Consider the following 19,886-nt stretch of genomic DNA (forward strand, 5'->3'; position numbering starts at 1 on the left):
AATGCTTTTTGCTTGTCCGGATAGAGGTATGAGCCTGTGTAGAAACTAGCCTGGTGTACAAAAGTATAATTCACATTTGTTGCTCCTCCCACTTTTGCCTCCAGCCCCCATCAACCACTGGCATGGGGCCCCAACAAGGTTGCCCAGAAAGGGATGAGTAGGATTGCCATACTGCCCAGTTAGCCAGGTTTTACCTGGATTCTAGCCATCCTACCTGGTGTCCACTTAGCCCATTATGTGACCTGGATTCCCAGCTTTCATCCTCTCCCCCCCCCAAAAAAGCAAGTCTTTAGCCCTTGTAGATCCAGAGATACAAGGCAAAAATGTGGACGCAATTTTCTGACCAATCATTTTGTAACAAACCAGTCCCTCCTGCCTTTCGTTGTTCTTAACCAATGAGGGACTTCATAGCTGTCCTGGGAAAATCAAGAATTTTAGCCTGCCTGCCTCCTACATATGTAGAATCTAGGCAGTTTAGAAAACTGCACATGCTCTCTTGATTGACATGTGCAGCTCTGCCCCTTATATAAATTTAAGGCTGAAAATGTAAGTTTTTTTAAAAAAAGATTCCTTATATTTCCCCCCAGTTTTTCTGGTAATTACTGGTCACAAAAACAAAACAAGTGGCCTATGCAACCATTAATAGGCTTAATTTGCATAATTAGCAAATAATTTGCATAAAGTCCAAATTAGCCTGCCTGGATTTGTGGGACTGGAATATGGCAACCCTAGGAAAGAGACCTTGGGCCGAAAAATGTTCCTCATTCCTGGTTCCTCAGATACTCATTTCTTTTTGATGGCTAATTATTTTTCCACTTCAGTAATGTCACCTGTCCCCTTCATTTCCATTACTTGTTGCTTACCAGATGCCCATCTAATGATGGGAAATTTTGGGATATGCAGTCTGGTCCTGTTTTCCTTAAGTCTGGAATTGTTTTGAAACATGTAAATAAAGGAGAGAGAGAGGTGGGGTATCTACTGGCTGGTGATGTCACATCAACCCTTAACTCTGCATTGTGTGTTTGGGGTATGTGTGTTATGGTTCCTCCTAGTGGATGAAACATGTGCTGCCCTGGGCTCCCTTTGGAAGGAAAGGTGCAATATGAATTTAACCAATAATAATAATAAATTAGGAATGAGATTCTTTTCCAGGCAAATTGTCACAGGCTTCCCAGACTCTTTTCATTGCCTCTCCATTTTCTCACAGTATCAGGCCTGCCTCTTAGTGGTGAGATATTTCAAGGCAAATAGGCTGATGGATTCTCTTGGCCCTCATAGACAAGCTTCATAGCAAGCGTGGGGAACCTGAAGTCGGGACGTTTTTCAAAATGATGTGTTTTGCTGTGCTCTGGAGCAGCCTTCTTGGTGCCCTCCAGATACTCTTGGACTCCCAACTCCCATCAGCCCCAGTCAGCATGTCCAGGGGTTGAGGGATGATGGGAGTTGTAGTCCAAAAATATCTGAAGGGCACCAGGTTGGGGATGGCTGCTCCTGAGAGATCATGGATTACAAAGACACTGCTGATATTCTGAGCTCTCCCTTTTTGAATGGGCCTCTAGGTGAACGGCTTGCTGACCAACCTGCCGTACAGCATCGGAAACAACAAAATCTCCATGTTCCGGGTAGGGCAAGAGGCAGTGATCCAGACTGACTTCCAGCTGACAGTCACCTTTGACTGGGAAAGCCGGATCACTGTGACTGTGCCCAACACTTATGCTGGTGCCCTTTGTGGTCTCTGTGGCAACTTCAATGGCAACAAGCAAGATGAGATGACCATGAAAGATGGTAAAGTGGCTCCAAATCCATCAGCCTTCGGTCAGAGCTGGAAAGTGCAGGAGGTTCCAGGCTGCAGCGAAGGGAACCAGGGAGAGTGTCTTGCTCGGTTGGCCATACAGAAACAGCAACGGCAACTCAGCAGGGAGTGTGGGCTCATCCTAGCCAAGAGTGGCCCTTTCAGAGAGTGCCACAGCAAAGTGGATCCAGAGGGTTACTTCCAAGATTGCGTGACTGATTACTGCTTCTTTGAAGGCCAACAAGTTGTGATCTGCCAGCTCATTGCCAGCTATGCAGCAGCATGCCAGGCAGCTGGGGCAACCCTCTATCCTTGGAGATCTGACACCTTTTGCCGTAAGTTCACATAATCCTGAATTATTTCCTGAAATTTCTCAGGTTTTCTGAGTTATAGAGGACTTGGTAATTTATCTGGAATGGGACACATTTAAGATAAATGCTTCAAAAATAAAATAAAGTAATTTTGTTTTTGTGCCATTTCAGATGAAACCTTATGTCAAACCACTCCCAGATGATAATCTGTCTTGATGCAGCTTGGCGGGCTGTCACGTTGCCCCTAGTAGCACCCAGGTGGGCAGCATCAGCAGGGCTTCCTAATGCAGAGCATCGCTGCCAGTTACTGAGAAGGGGAGAAGCAAAGTAGTGGGGAGGTCAGTGCAGTGCAGCTGCAGCTGCAGCAATGGAGCCAACCTGACACTCCCATTGCTGCATCTGCACCATTTCTGCACTGTCCCAGCTTCCCGCTGCCTTGCCCTTTTCCCTCTCAGTGACCAGCAGTGATGTGCAGTATTAGGAAGCCAGGTAAGCAGTGCCACCTTGCCTGCTCCGCTGGTCCTTGCTGATTGTCTCCCTCCTCCCCAAGCTGGGCATTCAGCTCTTGAGCGATCAGATGCAAAGGAGGATGGGACTTTTGTAAATCAGGTGGAGGTACACATTATGAAAAATGCATAGGCTACCATTGAAAAGGGAAGAATCTAAATATATACTTGGTGGGACAAGGACACAGATGGGAGTAGTAGCTCTCACTCTGGAAGCTGTCCATGCCATGCTTGGGAATTATGAGTGGGAGAGTGCTATTGTGCTCATGTCTTGCTCGTGGGCTTCTCCTGGGCATCTGATAGGCCACTATGAGAACAGCAGGACCCTTTTTACACTCTTATGCTTATAACCCCATTTAGCATGTCATCCTAGACACTTTTTCCTCAGCTATGTTCTCCATTTCATTTTTTCATTGCCTCACTTCCAATTGGCAGGTCTTTCTTGCGCTCCAAATAGCCACTACGAGCTCTGTGCTAGAGGCTGTGCCCAGACCTGTGTTCCAGGCCCTTGTCCAGCAAAGTGCCAGGAAGGCTGTGTGTGCAACGAGGGATTTTTGCTGAGTGGTGATCAATGTGTTGCCAAGTCCCAGTGTGGCTGTCTTCATCAAGGCCACTACTACCTTGCAGGAAAGACTTTCTACCCAACATGCCAAGAGCGTTGCATGTGCCAAGCTGGGGGGACTGTGAAATGTGCAAGATTCTCCTGTGGCCCCAATGAGGAATGTCGGTTGTCAGATGGCATCCAGAAATGTTACCCTGTTGGCAATGCCACCTGTTCTGCTGCTGGTGACCCTCACTATCTTTCCTTTGACGGACTGGCCTTTGACTTCCAAGGCACCTGCACTTATACCTTGGCTAAGGCCAGCACCAAGAGACCCTTTACTGTTAATGTGGAAAATGAGCCCTGGGGAAATGGGGCTGTCTCTGTTACCAAGATGGTCTCTGTCGCAGTCTATGGCATTACACTCACATTAGTGCAGAGTAAGCAGGGTCAAGTGCAGGTGAGTCCATGCTACAAGGACAGGGCAATCTTTAGATCTCTGCTATCTCACTTTCTAAATGTAGGCATTGTCTTAGTTCAATACTACTACTACTACTACTACTACTACTACTACTACTACTAATTTATTGCCTGCCTGGTCACAGGGCAGGTTACAACCTGAAACTGGCAAGACAGTCCCTTTGTAATGAATACACAGGATTGGGGTTCTTGCTTTCTCCCCTTTATTTGTATCTACTCAGAGTCCTTACATGTTAGACTTTAGTTCACCTAAGCTTGCTGGTGTTCAACAGCAGTTGTGTGAATAGGCAGATTGTAATGGTTGGAAACCCTACCCAAGGATTCTTGGGTCTTGGGAGTAATCAGGAAAATAAATGGGGAGTCAGATAGTGGAATATTATTCTAATATGCTATTTATTCATGCCTTACACACTACAGCTATTAAATACATTCTAGGTGGCTTTGGCCATCATATCAGAATCATAAATCGTATCAGAAGCAGGTATATTGTTGTATACAATTAATATATAAAGTATAGAAAACTTGGATTTTAAAGCATAAAACCTTCAAGGTATAGCACCTATTAGGCTACACTGTTGCAGAAGACTGAGTCCAAGCTCTAAGTCTTACTAAGACAGAGTTACAAACTAGTTGGAAATACATACAATTATACTTCTCACCATCAGATGACATGGATGGATGGTGTCTTGCTTTGACCAATACAAAAGCACTGGTAAAGGACTGTTCAATCAGCCCTCCTTTTATATGTGTCCAAGTTTATGCCCTATGTCACAGCTCAGAGTGTTATCTGACAGGTGACTGCATGAGGTCACAACTCAGACTGAAGTGTGTCAGTTTGTTGACCTTGCAGGTGTTTCAGAGAGCACAGTCCATTCCCACAGCAGTCCCCATGTCCTTATCTTCAGAGCTCGGAAAAGTTACTTTTTTGAACTACAACTCCCACAGTGCCAGCCAGCATGGCCACTGGATTGGGCTGATGGGAGTTGTAGTTCAAAAAAGTAACTTTTCCAAGCTCTGCTTGTGTTAACTTCCAACTTGGCAGATTGCCTGGAACATTGGCTGCTGCAACTTTCCATTTCCTGCAACTCCATATAAGGCAGTCCCTGGGACTTCATATAAGGCTGTTCCTCCCAGACAGTGTTTTAACACCAGACTTCATACTAGTTATTATACAAAATACATAATAAGATTGGTACATTGATACATAATGTTATTTATCTGGCTAATGAAGGCTCTTGGGGGGTAAACAATACATAAGAAATGGGAGGAGCCCGTAACAAACCGTTTAACATTCAATGTTCAAAACCATTAAACATACAATTAGGGATGTCTTCTCGATCTCAGTTAGGATCTCTTCTCGATCATCTCAGAGTGCAGGACACAGAATAATGGGCTCAAGTTAAAGGCAGCCAGATTTCTGCTGAACATCAGGAAAAACTTCCTAACTGTTACAGCAGTATGTCAATGGAACCAATTATCTTGGGAGATGGTGGGTTCTCCAACACTGGAGACATTCAAGAGACACCTGGACAGCCACCTGTTGGGTATGCTTTAACTTGGATTCCTTCACTGAGCAAGGGGTTGGATTCGATGGCCTTACAGACCCCTTCTAAAAATACTATTCTATGATTCTAGGAGTGAATCTGTTTTTCAGTTTTCCTAAGTTCAGTTTTCTACATCAATTTGTGATTTATTTATTTTTTAAAAAAGAATCCTCATAATCCAGAAGTGTTATGAGGCTATTATTGCTCAGTGGGAAATATCTCCTCCAACTTTCAGCATGCTTGCAGGAAACCGATTACTTGTATCCAATCCAGTCTTCAGGCCTGGCCATGGTACTGAAACTGCCTTGGTCACTTTTGGAGTAATTGGGGCCAAACATCTGTTAGAAGACTGACAGCATTGAGTCAACAGCCCTGTCCAGCAGCTCTGGATCGATCTAAGGCCAGCCTGTGCCAACCTGGCACCCTCCAGATGTTTTGGACTACAACTCCCAGCAGTTTCAGACAGTGTGCTGAGAGTTGTAGTCCAAAACATCTGGAGGGTGCCAAGGCAAAGGCTGGCTTAAGTAAATATACATGGAGGGAAAATGTGTCTGAGCTCTTGCTATATAGCTCATTCCTCTCTTCATTGCCCTTGTGTGTTTAAGGACAAGTGTTTGCAGTGCAGAAGCCTCCTGTATTCATGGAGGCCCCTGCAGGTTTTGGAACCCAGGAAAATCCACAAGTACAAGAGGCGTCCCCACTGCAGACAGTTGCCCTGAGCATGTGGAGGGTGACAGCGGTGAGGATGGGCATGGAGCTAGCATGTTCATGCATAGTCTCTCTTCCTCCAAGGATTACCTAAGACCTTTTCAGCACACCTGAACTAGGCTAAGAGAACTGGGATAAAATATCATCCCTTCATGTTCTTCATGAACATTCTTCTACTGTTTTCTCCTAAACTCAACACTACTAATCCAGGGAATGCTTTGTTTTCTTCCTGCAGATGAATGGCCTGATCTACACCCTCCCAGTAACTATTTCTGATGGGCGGATCAGAGCCTATCAGCATGGCACTAAAGTCCTGATACAAACTGACTTTGGTCTCATTGTGAGCTACGACCTGGTTTACCATGTGACGGTCACCATCCCAAGCACTTACCAGGGCCAGACGCGTGGCCTGTGTGGGAACTACAATGGACGGAAGGATGATGACTTCCTGCTCCCTGATGGCAGGACAACCTCTGATGCAGCTGCATTTGGCGCTGCCTGGAAGGTCCGTAACCCTCGGGCAGTTGGATCTTGCTCAGATGGATGCTCTGGGAACAGCTGTCCAGTCTGTGAGGAAAAGAAAAAGGATGTTTTCAAGCAGCGCAACTACTGTGGGATCCTCACTGCGTCTGACGGCCCCTTCAGTGCTTGCCACAGCACAGTGGACCCCAATGTGTACTTCAGCAACTGCATGTATGACTTGTGCTTGGGCAATGGGGACAGCCGGGCCTTGTGTCAGAATATCCAGAGCTACGCGTCTGTCTGTCAAGAGGCCGGGGTCTCTGTCAAGCCCTGGAGGAGTCCATCCTTCTGTCGTAAGTACTGGTGACTCAGCATTGGGATGGATTTAACTGAAGAAGTTAAATGGGAGGACATCAAAAATGACTTCCTATGACTCTGGGTCATAGTTAAAGGTTTGTGTGTTCACATCCACACAATGCGTTTAAAATACTCTTATACCACTTTAAAAGTTAGGGCTTCTGCCAAACAACTCTGGGAATTGTAGCTTGTCAAGGGTGCTGAGAGTTGTTAGGAGAGTCCTTAAGAAGCAACAGTCCCCCGGATTCTTGGGGGAAGCCATGACTGCTAAAGCGGTATAAAGCTTTAACAGTGGATGTGACCTTAGTGTTCATTCCTAAGGCCCTGAACGTCTTAGACCCTCTCAGGTATTCAGAGAGATCAGTCCATACCTGAGTGACAAATCAAGAGTCCCAGGAGCCAGACCAGAGTCAGCAGTTTTATAGACCAATTGGTGATACTTCGTGGTCCATTTCTCTTAATAAAGATCAAGCCAACCCTTAAGATCTTCAGAGGAAATCCTGCTGGTAATTCTACAACCAGCAGATTGTCACTTGGTGACAACACAGAAGCGGGCTTCCTCGGTAGTGGCACCTTCCCTTTGGAATGTCCTCCCCAGATGATTTGAGGAGTCAGTAACCAGCTTTAAACACCTCTTAAAGACATCTATGGTGCAGACTGAAAGGCACCTGGGTTGGTCCCACTGCTAATATGGCATTTCCAAGATCTCAGAAGCACTCTGCTAATCCCATTTATGGAATACCTTCCTTTCCCTGCAGACACCTAAGCATTTTAAACACTACCATTATGGTTGTCTTATATGGGCCAATGGCTGAAGCAAAAGAGTATGAGATAAGCAAAAAAAGAAACACACACACACACCAACCTAGATTGATCCCAGCTCTAACTTTCTGTTTTAGTGCTTTGGAATAAAACAGCAATCAGTGATATGTTCCATTCTTTATCAGTCCCTCTCTCTGATTTCACTTGTCAACTTCCCAGCCATCTAAACTAACACTGAGAATTTTTTAATCTTACATGTATGTGTTTCTTTTCTGATTCAGCTCTGAGCTGTCCAGCCAACAGTCACTATGAGATCTGCACCACCCTCTGCTCCACCACTTGTGCCAAGATCACAGACCCTGCACCATGCCCAGAGACCTGTGCTGAGGGTTGCCAGTGTAATGATGGCTTCTTCTTTGATGGCCTTGGCTGCGTTACTGCCCAAAACTGTGGGTGCTTAAAGAATGGACGCTACTACAAGGTAGCTGGCCTTCCTACAGTCTTTTAAATATAATGTACTAATTAATGCTTCTTCTTTTGCTGTGACCAGTCATTATGGAGCAGGTTATATTTATCTGCTTTTCTGACCATACTTTCTCAGTTTCACATTCTTTTCCATCAAAAAGTACAAGCATCTGTGATCATCTCCAGAATTTCTCAGGAGCATGTCTTCAGTCTATGTTGAAATGTCGGAATGCTTTTCTTTTGAAATGCGGAAGAAATAAAGGCCTAGCAGATTAACTGCCCTCAGTATAAAGAGGTGCATCAGATGGTGGAATCATGCATTTTAAAATATAAGGATATGATAGAATGTCTTATTTACACATGCACGCACATCATTTGACTTGGTTACTGGCAGCAGAATGTGTGAATCATCTCCACTGAAAAGCCTTGAGCTTGTTATGGAGTTGTGAGTTGACATGAAAAATAGGTGAAATGCAATTTGTGATGACTCATTCACACAGCCATCTGCCTGTGATGGTTCAATATGCTTGGAAGAATATAAGAGGAACCCTTCTGAATCAAAGCTAAGGCCTATCTAGTCCAGCATTCTGTTTTCAAGGTGGCCAACTGAATGCTTGTGGGAAGTCTGCAAGAAAAACATGAGCTCAATATCCTTCTTCTTTAGTTACAGTAAGTTTCAGGAACTTATATTTCTCAATACTCAGTGTTCAAGTCTTCAAAGACTAAGTCATTCAATTCATGGAACATAAGGCTGTGTACTACTTCCAGTGTTGTATGCCTCTGAAGACCAGTTGTTGGGAATCACAAATGGGGTGAGTGCTGTTACACTCACAGGCTTCCTGTAGGCATCTGGTTGGCCACTGTGAGAACAGTATGCTGGACTAGATGGGACTTTGATCTGATCCAACAGGGCTCTTGCTATGTTCTTAAAACAACGGAAACAATGGGTGTCAGACCTGGGAAAGGAGGCTTGTAGAGCTATGAACCATTTCTGAAACTTTCCTTCAATGATCTTTTCTCCCACTGTCTATTTGTTTAAGTGCTTGTACTTGGTTTCTCTTTTATTTAAAACATCAGAGTATAAAATGAAACATCAATAAAAACAATCAAATCAGAATAAGAAGCATTCTGCGTGAGTAGCACTGAGCCCTTTCTGTTAACTGGAGCCTAGCTCCTCTGATGCTCAGTCCATTCCCATTCAAACTAGAGCTGTGCACAGATCACCTAATTCACCCAGTTGCTCCAATGTGGGACTCCTGGATTGGATTGACTACCCTGTATCTGGTGCCAAATCAATTCAGGGGGCAGGGCTAATGTTTAATTAGCTGCATCTCCTCACTCCCCTCTCAACCGAGAGCAGGAGGGTTCAATCCCGTGCAGTGCTGCATGGGATTTAATAGGGGTTCTGCACTAACAGAGTCCTTTAATAGGGATGCCAGGGTTATCAAAACCTTAGGTCTACCTGCAACAGAGAGCCAGAATTCTTGGGTGGATACAATTTACAGTCTTCACCTACATCTGTCCTGTAGATTTGATTCTGCCCTGGTTCTGTTGCTGCTATATTTCATTGTTTCCCAAATCTCCCATCAGCCCAATGAGAAGGTTCTGCTCACAGCATGCCAGGAGAGCTGCCTCTGCACCCCAGGCAAGGGGGTAATTTGTGAGGCCCACAGTTGCGCCGCCGATGAGAACTGCGAGATCCGAGATGGAGTCATGGCTTGCATAAATAAGGGTAAGGACAGATTCATTCAAGCGAGTGGGAGGAGCCTGTGCCCCACCCCCAGCTCTTGTTGGACCATGACTCTCATTGTCTCTGACCATTGGCCATAGCACAGGTATGCTGATAGAATTATTCCCTTTGTCTATAATATGCTGCCCAAGTATTGACTTTTGAACACCGTTTGTTGTTTTGGGCACCTTTTGTATAGCAGTTGATACGTAAGTCCCTAAATCGGGGGTGGGGGTGGGGAGACTGTTTTCAGCCTGAGGGGGCTGCAGTTCAATGATAGAACACCTGCCCTGCATGCAGAAGGTCCCACATTCAATCTCTGGCATCTCTAAGTAGGGCTGGGAAAGACTCACTCTCTGAAATCCTGGGGAGTTGCTGCCAGGCAGTGTAGACAATATTGAGCTAGATGGACCAGTAGTCTGACTCACTATAATGGAGTTTCCTATGTTCTCTTCTGGGCAACTTTCTGGGGCCACATGAGCCTGTGCCCCCCCCAATATTGCTGGACTATGACTTCCATTATTCCTCATCATTGCCCGTGACACAGATATGCTGGTAAAATGACCCTCTTTGTCTATAATGTGGTCTGGCTGCCCAACTCCTGAGTTTTGGACACTGTGTACTGTTTTTAGCCCTTTTTGTGAAGAAAGTCACATGCCAGTCCATTTTCAGCCCAAGGGCCACATTGTCTTCTGGGGGCCATATACCAGTGCTGGATAGGGGTAGAGGCAAAAGTAGTCAGAATGTACAATGAATGTACATTTACCTTTGTACATTAGGCTAGTTTCTACACACCATCACTCACTCCTCCCTGTCCTCCCTCCAAGAAGCGTTATCAGAGTTCAGGGACCCATTCCAGCCTAATATAATTGAGGCAAGGCTGTGTCTTCCTCTTGTCTGCTTTGTGTCCTCCTCTCACAGGGATAGCCAACATAGTACCCTCCAGATGTTTTTGGACTACAGCTCCCATCAGCTCTGAACGTCGGCTATGCATGATAAGGCGGATGGGACTTGGAGTCCAGCATCATCTGGAGGGCACCATGTTGGCTACTCCTGCCCCTTCACTATGGCTAAAACTCACCTCTACCTCTGCACCATTATTCACCCTAAATCACATCTAGCATTCATTTGCATTTCCCCTTTTAATTTCAGATCCATGTAAAGCTTTGAAGTGCCGAGAAAAGGAAACGTGCAAGCTGGAGAATGGCAAAGCCAAATGTGTCCCGGACTTCATAGGAAACTGCTGGGCCTGGGGGGACCCACACTACCACACCTTTGACGAGCTGAAGTTTGATTTCCAGGGCACCTGCTCTTACGCTATGGCCACGTATTGTGGGAATGATGATACTCTGGTGCCTTTCACTATAGATGAGAAGAATGACAACAGGGGCAACCAGGCTGTGTCTTATGTGCGTCTGGCCAACATCTATGTCTACGGGTACAAGATCTCCATCCACAAGCAGGAGAATGGAAGAATCAGGGTATGTTATATAGCCGGGGAGGGGAGAATGACCGCACTGAGTGCGATGGAATTCATTCTGATATAGAGAATCATAGAATAGTAGAGTCAGAAGGGGCCTATAAGGTCATGGAGTCCAATCCCCTGCTTAGTGCAGGACTCCAAGCCACTTTGAGAGGTCAGTATTGGGCTAATGTAGAATAAGAAGAATAAATGCGTCAGCATGGAGAAGATGAACCAATGATTTCAGGTCCCTCGCAAGAAATTCTACCCCATTCTGAATAACTGAGGTAATGACAATCATACACCTTCATGTGACAAAAAGCCTCTAATTATCCAGGGGCTCCATCTCATTTTCAGCTCATTTTCCATTGTGCCTGAACGTGGGGAAGTGGAGGGAATCAAACATTAATGTGATTAAGGCTGCAATCCTATATGTAGATATGTTGATTTGTTACCTGAGCTAGCAGTAGGCACCTTCACGTGTAAAAAATGAGCTCTGGATCTACCTAATAAGAATCAAATGAGGAGCTTGTCTTGCTGTGTTTGCACTGAGTAATGATACTATAAATACTGCAAGATGGAAATGGAACGGTATACAGTTAAACACATTCTGAGTCCCTTTATCTCATGGGTTGAATCCAGAGTATGAGCAGCTACCAGTATATCTGGAGTTGGCTTGGTGACACGGTATGAACTGGCTTTAACCCCCTTATGTGACCACACTGCCAAAACAGAAGTGATCACTTGGACCACTTAAGCCAGACAGATCTGGCTGGCTTACGAAATAATATTCCCAAGGATCATTGAACAATTTAAGCAACCAAAAGAGATAATTGGGGACTTTTGGTTGTGTGAAGCAGCACAATGGACAGAGGGTAGGTAGTGAAGATCTAAATTCCTTGGAAGTGACTCACAATAATGGGTTAGGGCAGGGATTGGGAACCTGTGGCCCTCAAGGTGTTGCTGGACTACAATTCCCATCATCCCTGACCGTTGACCATGCTGGCTGGGGCTAGTGAGAGTTGTACTCCAAAGACATCTGGACGGCTCATTCTAGGGTTAGGCACAGTGGCTAAGGTGCCTGCAGATTTCCCAGCCTTCATATAACAAGTCCTGGTGATGACTTAGAATATTCTCCGTTCATGTAAATAAGTTAATCTTCAGGATCACTTGTGACAAGATAAGCCATGACTACCCCAGATATAAATGAGTGAGAAGGTAACAGTGACTCAGCTCAACAAACATAAATGATGACAATGTCAAGTACAAACACAGTCGAATACAAAGGCATGATGCCAAGCCAAGTCAATTAAGTAAGAAAAACATCCAGGCTGGATGTGGCAGAGTTCCCTGAATTATGTTATAAGGGGTCATTCTTTCCACACAGGGAACATTCTCTCTCTCTCTCTCTCTCTCTCTCTGTCTCTCTCTCTCTCTCTCTCTCTCTCTCTCACACACACACACACACACACACAGCCGGTTTCAATATTAAATTTCTCACTCCCATCCCGTTTAGATGATTAGCTGTGTTAGTGACTCTATTGTAATTTTTAAAAGACAGAAACCCATATAGCACAGGCCACCATTTTCTTTTAGCCTCCAGGACCCATTTGAATTTTTAAGTGGGTGTCATGGGCACCACTCCCTCTGCCTTTTTCTCCTCCCCTCCCCAGGATCAGCCTCCTACTCCCTCCCCAATAGTCAGAAAAAGAGAAAGCAAGCAAACACACACTTCACTTTCCCAAGGGATCTGTGGAAAAATTGATGTAGTCGTATTAATCTGAGCCTTGAAAAGCACATAGAATTGAAAGTGGAAATTTGAAAGAGCACTTAACTTCCTCTTTAGCTCTTTGTACTTACAAGGGAGAAAAAAGTAACTATCCTCACCAGCTCTTGACCAAGGGGGCAGGAAGGGGGGGGCTCAGAAGCTTTGTGGTTGCCCAGGGAAGGCCTCAAGAACACCATTGCACCCATGGGTACCATGTTGGTGACTCCTATCATATAGGGATGGAGAGGCATTTTCTTCAATCCACTTTTTAAAATGAACCAACCCAATTTGCACATCCCAGGAGAAGAACATGGATCAGAACAGCATTGTCCTCAAGATTACGCACTTCTCTGAAATTTGTGAGACAGTTCTTGGTTTAAACAAAACATACCAAAAAGCGTTTAAAATAATATTCTAGGATAATTTCAGAAATGTGCACAGTGAGATAAAACATGTATTTAAATATGCATTTTGTGATAAAATATGGATTTAAATATTGATTTTTGTAGGGTTTTTTAAAAATCACATATTAATGCAGCAACAGGAAGGAATGTGTGAAAGAATATATTGAACTGAAAATAGCCAGATTGTTTCATCCCTAAGACCGCTCAGTAGTGGTCTGTGTGGCAGGGCCCACTTGACCTTACATCATGGATGTCACTGTGGCTAACCAGGAGGGAGAAGAACAAGGTGGTGGAGGGGTCAATGCAGTGCTTATGCATTGGCAGGAGCACTGGATTGGCTCCACTGGTGTGCATGCACCACTCCAGTCTCACGGCTGCCATGTTCCTTCCTCTCTCCCTCTTGGGAAGCCATAGCGATGCCGGTGATGGGAGACCAGGTAGGTGCTGCCACGCCACTCACTGCTACAGCTCCCCATGACACCTTAAACAGTAAACAGTGCAATCTTAATCATGTCTACTCAGAATTAAATGCCACTGAATTTGGTGGGGATTACCCCTAGATAGGTGGTATAAGGACTGCATGAAGAACAATGCTATCAATGGTTACAATGCTATGCTCTACCTCCACAGTTGGAGGCAGTATGCTTCTGAATACCAGTGGCTGGAAACCATAGAAGGGGTGAGCACTGTTGCGCTCAGGTCCTGCTTGTGGGCTTCCCATAGGCATCTAGTTGGCCATTGTAAAAAGAGGACGCTGGACTTGATGGGCTATCGGCCTGATCCAGCAGGCTTGTCTTATGTTTTTGTGCAGCCCAAGACTAGCATCAGCCTTTGCTGTACCTGTTTCCTAGGCACAGGGCTGAATGCGATGGTGTGGCACAGTCTCCAAAGAGCATAACTCTGAGAAGACCAAAGGAATAATTCCTCTCTATGTGTGTTTGTTTTGCCTTTCTGCCTCTAGCTAAATGACATCACTGTCAGCCTTCCATTGACTCTTGAGGATGGCAAAATCAAGCTGTACCAGAGTGGCTCCAGTGCTGTCCTGCAGACAGATTTCGGCCTCCAAGTGACGTACGACTGGAACTGGCACCTGGTGATCACTCTCCCCAGCAGTTATTATGGGGCCACTTGTGGGCTGTGTGGAAACTTCAATCAAAACCCCGGAGATGACATGACCTTTCTCAATGGCACCAAGGCCCCCTCCATCGTAAGCTGGGCCAGCAGCTGGAGAGTCAAGGACCGGGACCCCTTTTGCTGGGATCAATGCCGAGGGAATTGCCCGACGTGCGACGAGAACAAGAGAGGACTGTACGGAAATGAAGAGTACTGTGGGGTGGTCAGCAAAACCTCAGGGGGGCCCTTCAGAAAATGCCACGCCAAAGTGAATCCAGAAGAGTTCTTTGATAGCTGCATCTATGACGTGTGTCTCAATGGAGGGGCCAAGAACATCCTCTGCCAGGCCTTGGAGGCCTATGCGAAAACCTGCAGGAAAGCTGGTGCCGTCATATATGACTGGAGGACTGCATCTGGCTGTGGTGAGTGCTCTTCCCCTGTACCAGGTGTGCGGAACCTTTGGCCCTCCTGATGTTGCTGAACTACAACTCCCATCAGCCCCAGCAAGCATGGCCAATGGACAGGGATGATGGGAGTTGTAGTTCAGCAACAACTGGGAGGGCAAAGGTTCCCCACACCTGCCCTATGTACATAAGGAGTTTATATAATGGCACCCATGGCTTAGAGCGGGGATGATTATTACTAGCCCACAAACCTTCAAATTCCATAAAATCCTTAACTACTCCATACAAAGAGAAACTTTTTAACAGCATTTCAATAGCATGTTTTTAACTTGCCTATTGGTTTTTATGGGTTTTAATTTGGTATGGTTTTAAATTGTATACTTGTTTTTAATTGTTGTAAACCGCCCAGAGAGCTTTAGCTATGAGGCGGTATATAAATGCAGTAAATAAATAAATAAACTCACAAAGCAGCCCACCAACCATGTTTTTTCATTGCTATAGATAAGATTAGGACAAAATGAAAACCCTCAATGGCAGACCTTGTTAGCTTGGCATGTGAACCTCTGGTTGAGAGAGTAGCTTGGTTAGCATCCAATGCAAGATAACCGCCAACTGCTTTAGCACTTCTTCAGCAACAGAGCTTTATGGCTCTCTTTGAATTTTGCGATGAAGAGAGCCATGGCTGGCCCTAGACATTTTGCTGCATATGGCATAAGAACACAAGAAGAGCCCTGCTGGATTAAGCCAAAGGCTCACCTAGTCCAGCACAAGGAGAAGCCTATGGGAAGATTGCAAGCAGGACCTGAGTGCAACAGTTGGTCTCCCCGCTTCTGATTCTCAGCATCTGCTGTTCAGAGATGTACTGCCTCCCACAGTGGAGACAGAACACAACCATCATAGATAATAGCCATTGATAGCCCTCCATAAATTTGTTTAATCCTGATGGTGCCATTCCAAATACAGACGCTGACCAAACTGGCAGCTGAGCCTTATTTTATGCTGCCAGTAGGGTAGTATCTTCCACCATACTTGAGGGCAGTTTGCCTTGCCCATGAACTCCCAAAGTCCCTGTATACTCATACCACTTTAGCAACATCAACCAAGTTGAGGGACATTTTATCCGTTGTTAATTTTCTGCTATTCTTCTCCCCCTTCCAGCCTTGCCGTGCCCTGAGAACAGCCACTACGAGTTCTGTGGAAATGCCTGCCCAGCCAGTTGCGCTGACCGCACGGCTCCCTCTGCCTGCAAAGAGCCATGCGTTGAAACCTGCCAGTGCAACGATGGCCATGTCCTCAGTGCTGACAAGTGTGTGCCCATAGGCAGCTGTGGCTGCACCTACAATGGTTTCTACTACAAACCCGGGGAGGAATTCTGGGCCGATGAGACCTGTGGTTCCCGCTGCATGTGTGATTCCACCCTGGGGATAGTGGTGTGCAAACCAGCGGGCTGCAAAGTCAGTGAGAGGTGCACTGTGGTCAATGGAATCCAGGGCTGTCATCCCATTGGCTCTGCTACTTGCTCAGCATCCGGGGACCCTCACTATATCACCTTTGATGGGAAGAAATATGACTTCATGGGCACATGTGTCTACCAGTTGGCTGGTGTGTGCTCTGATGACCCGACTCTGAGGCCTTTCACTGTCAATGTGGAGAACAACAACCGAGGCAACAAAGAGGTGTCCTACACCAAAGTGGTGACACTGGAGGTCTACGATGTTACCATTGTGCTAAGCCAGGAGCATCCGCGTAAGATCCAGGTACTGACACAGGCAACTGGTTGATGTATGTAGGGGTTCTTTGCATCATTTACAAGACCCTTTGGGAGGTGGCTGTGGCTTTTGGAGTTGGGGGTGTGTGCCTTGCCAATTTTGTAAACATTCTTTAAAGCAGCTCCTGCATCCTGAGAGAGGGAATGGGTTTCTTTGTGGCAGACTGCAATAAAGCTCTTTGGGTGTGGTCACTTTAACTACTGGGTCTGTTCCCATGCAGAGTATAGGTGGGGTGAGGTAGACATGCTACAAAGCCACAATCAGAGTTCTGCAAAGCCATGATCCGAATCCTTCATTAAATATATGCAGTTGATGGCCAACTGAGGGCTGTCATATCCAGCTCCTGAGGACGGGTCAAAGGCAAATCTGGTTTGCAGTCAGGAAGAGCAGGACTCCCAGCTGCTCAGAACAGTGAGTAAGCATGATCCAGAAGCTTTTATTGGGAACACAAGATGATAGGAAGCTGCCATATACTGAGTCAGACCCCTGGTTTGTCTAGTCAGTATTGTCTACACCAGCCTTTCCCAACTAGTGGGCCACCAGATGTTGTTGGACCACAACTCCCATCAGCCTCAGCCAGCATTGCCAATGGTCAGGAAAGATAGGAATTGTGGTCCAACAACATCTGGTGGCCCACTAATTGGGAAAGGCTGGTCTACACCCTCTGCCATTAGAGCTTGGAAAAGTAACTTTTTTGAACTATAACTTCCATCAGCCCAATCCAGTGGCCATGCTGGCTGGGGCTGATGGGAGTTGTAGTTCAAAAAAGTAACTTTTCCAAGCTCTGCATCAGAGACGGTCTGCAGGGAAGAAGATGGTCTTTCAGATATCATCTGGTCTCATCTGCCTTATTGGGCTGAAGAAGTTTCTTTGGCTGGTCTCTCTGCAGTCCTTTCCTTTGGTCAGAGCTAGGTGGTGGCACACAGGTGAAATCTATCAGGTTTACCAGGTTATGACCTGCAGTGGGCTTGAGTTCTGACAGCAGCTTGTAGCTTTAATCCTCCTAGCACATCCTTTCCCAACTGGGTGCCTTCTATATGTTGTGGGGTGACAATTTCCGCCATCCCGAACCATTGGTCAAACTGGCTGGAGCCTATGAGTGTTGTAATCAATCTGGAGGGCACCAGGTTGGAAAAGGCTGCTCTAGGATAAGGTTACCATGCTGCCTTGTCACTGCCAATCAGGTAGGGGGTGCTATTTCTGTGTTATTCTTAAGTGGGTCCTGAATGTATTCATGTGTGAAGGCTTTATTCATGTAGCTTGTTCTTCAAGGTACTAGTGAAAATTCCTTCTGCCTTATATGGAGATTCTTTGGAACCTGCTTTAAGGATACTATTCAACTGAGGCATTCTAATAACCAAGCATGAGCATCAGCCACTTTCCGTTGTTTTTTTTTTGGAAAGCATGCATTTATTAATGTGAACTCAGATTTGGGGGTTCATATGGGTCTCAAGTCAATTCCACTAGAAGGGCTTTTGAAACCAAGTTAAGACTATACCTAATGTCTATAGACCTTGGGTTGCATCCAGCTACGTTCTACTCAGGGTAGATGCATTAAAATTAATGGACCTCAGTTAGTTATGTCCATTCATTTCAATGAACGTATGTTGAGTATGTCTAATGTTGGATACCACCCATTCACTACAGCAGTGGTGACAGTTCCTATTGCATTCCTCTCCAGGTTAATGAAGTCTTTGTGAACCTGCCTTTCTACCATGAAGACAAGATAAAGGCTTTTATCAGCGGAAATGAGGGTTTGATGAAGACTGACTTTGGCCTGACAGTAACCTTTGACTGGAACAGCTACGTCAAAGTAATTGTACCCAGTACATACGCCAATGCAGTCTGTGGCCTCTGTGGCAACAACAACTTGGACCCCAAGGATGACTTGATAATGAAGGACGGGAGACAAGCATCCAGCATATCCCAATTTGCAGAGAGCTGGAAGGTGGCAGAGGTCCCTGGTTGCTCAAAGGGTTGCACCACCGATTGTCCACCATGTGACGAGGCACAGAAGCAAACCTATAAGGGTGACCAATACTGTGGAATCCTCATTAAAAAGGATGGGCCGTTCAGGCCATGCCATGAGAGCATTGACCCAACACCCTACTTCAACGATTGCATCTTTGACGTCTGCCAGTACCGTGGCCTGCATGTCACTCTCTGCAATGCCATCAGCATTTACGTGGCAGCCTGCCAGGCTCTGGAGGCTGAGATTGAACAATGGAGATTGGACTCTTTCTGCAGTAAGTGTCACCTCTTGAAACTGCTTTAGCAGGGTCCTTTTCTCAGATATACCTGGAGATATTGGGGACTGAACCTGGGACCTTTTGCATACAAAGCATGCTCTTTGCCACTGAGCTACAGTGTTTTGTAGGGAAGGGCACGCTAAATGTAAGCATGCATGAGTCAAAAATAAAGTATTGCAAAAAGCTGACATTCCTAGAATTTTTAAATTTGAGGTTTGAAATTAGAATTTATCTCCCAAAATGTATTTTGGTTTTAACTAGAATATTTGAATATGAAGCAGATCATCATAGAAACAATGACAACAGCAACAGGTTCTCTTTCTTGCTCAGCAGAGGCAAGGTCGTAAATATGTCACACTCATGTTCTGGTAATACTGGGTTGTATTATTAGTTATGCTCAGAGGAGACTCATTGAAATTAGTGGACATGGCTAACTTAGGTCCATGAATTTCAGTGGGCCTACTCTGAATTGAACTTAGCTGGATACAACCCAGGGTGCTTAAGATTTTTATTTTTTTTAAAAAACTCTTGGATTTCAAAGGCTACTTGGGATTTTTTTGATTGAGCCTCTAGATTTGTCAGCAATATCTATATCTTATAGATCTATATCTATAGCATGTGTTCTTTAAATTGTTTTAAATTTTTTAAATTGTGTTTTAAATTGTTTTTAAAAGATATGTTTTTAAATTTGTGTGTTTGTTTTTGATGTTTTTAGTTGCTGTAAACCACCCAGAGAGCTTCGGCTATGGGGCGGTATACAAATACAATAAATAAATAAATAAATAAAATAAGTCCTGACACATACAGCTCACTTTAACACTAACATCCACCTGAAAAATTCAATCTGGATAAAAAATATACATATAACAAATATGAGATTAGATTTTAAGCGTTTTGATTTTATTGCCCCCCTCCCACATTCAAATTCACAGTTTGAACATTTAAGTGTCAAAGTCAGTCCAACCCTGATCATTCATGCACCTGGGTTCAGATCAGTTTTTAATCTTGATGCCGAGTGGATGGTGCAACACTCTCTTTCTTAGTCTGATCCATCCAGACA

The 19,886-nt window shown here is 45.2% G+C and overlaps 1 protein-coding gene across 1 annotated transcript in view; it reads left to right on the top strand.

Moving 5' to 3' along the window:
• The window catches only part of LOC133370533 (IgGFc-binding protein-like), a 43,901-nt gene that overhangs the window by 12,878 nt on the left and 11,137 nt on the right, over nucleotides 1–19,886 (top strand). The window contains exons 6-14 of the mRNA XM_061596981.1: nucleotides 1,560–2,127; nucleotides 3,045–3,610; nucleotides 6,118–6,697; nucleotides 7,745–7,944; nucleotides 9,519–9,660; nucleotides 10,810–11,138; nucleotides 14,253–14,826; nucleotides 15,967–16,565; nucleotides 18,259–18,823. Of these exons, the coding sequence (XP_061452965.1) occupies nucleotides 1,560–2,127; nucleotides 3,045–3,610; nucleotides 6,118–6,697; nucleotides 7,745–7,944; nucleotides 9,519–9,660; nucleotides 10,810–11,138; nucleotides 14,253–14,826; nucleotides 15,967–16,565; nucleotides 18,259–18,823 (4,123 nt within the window). The remainder of the gene's footprint in view (nucleotides 1–1,559; nucleotides 2,128–3,044; nucleotides 3,611–6,117; nucleotides 6,698–7,744; nucleotides 7,945–9,518; nucleotides 9,661–10,809; nucleotides 11,139–14,252; nucleotides 14,827–15,966; nucleotides 16,566–18,258; nucleotides 18,824–19,886) is intronic.

Source organism: Rhineura floridana, chromosome 15, assembly GCF_030035675.1.
Source record: "Rhineura floridana isolate rRhiFlo1 chromosome 15, rRhiFlo1.hap2, whole genome shotgun sequence".
NCBI lineage: Eukaryota > Metazoa > Chordata > Lepidosauria > Squamata > Rhineuridae > Rhineura > Rhineura floridana.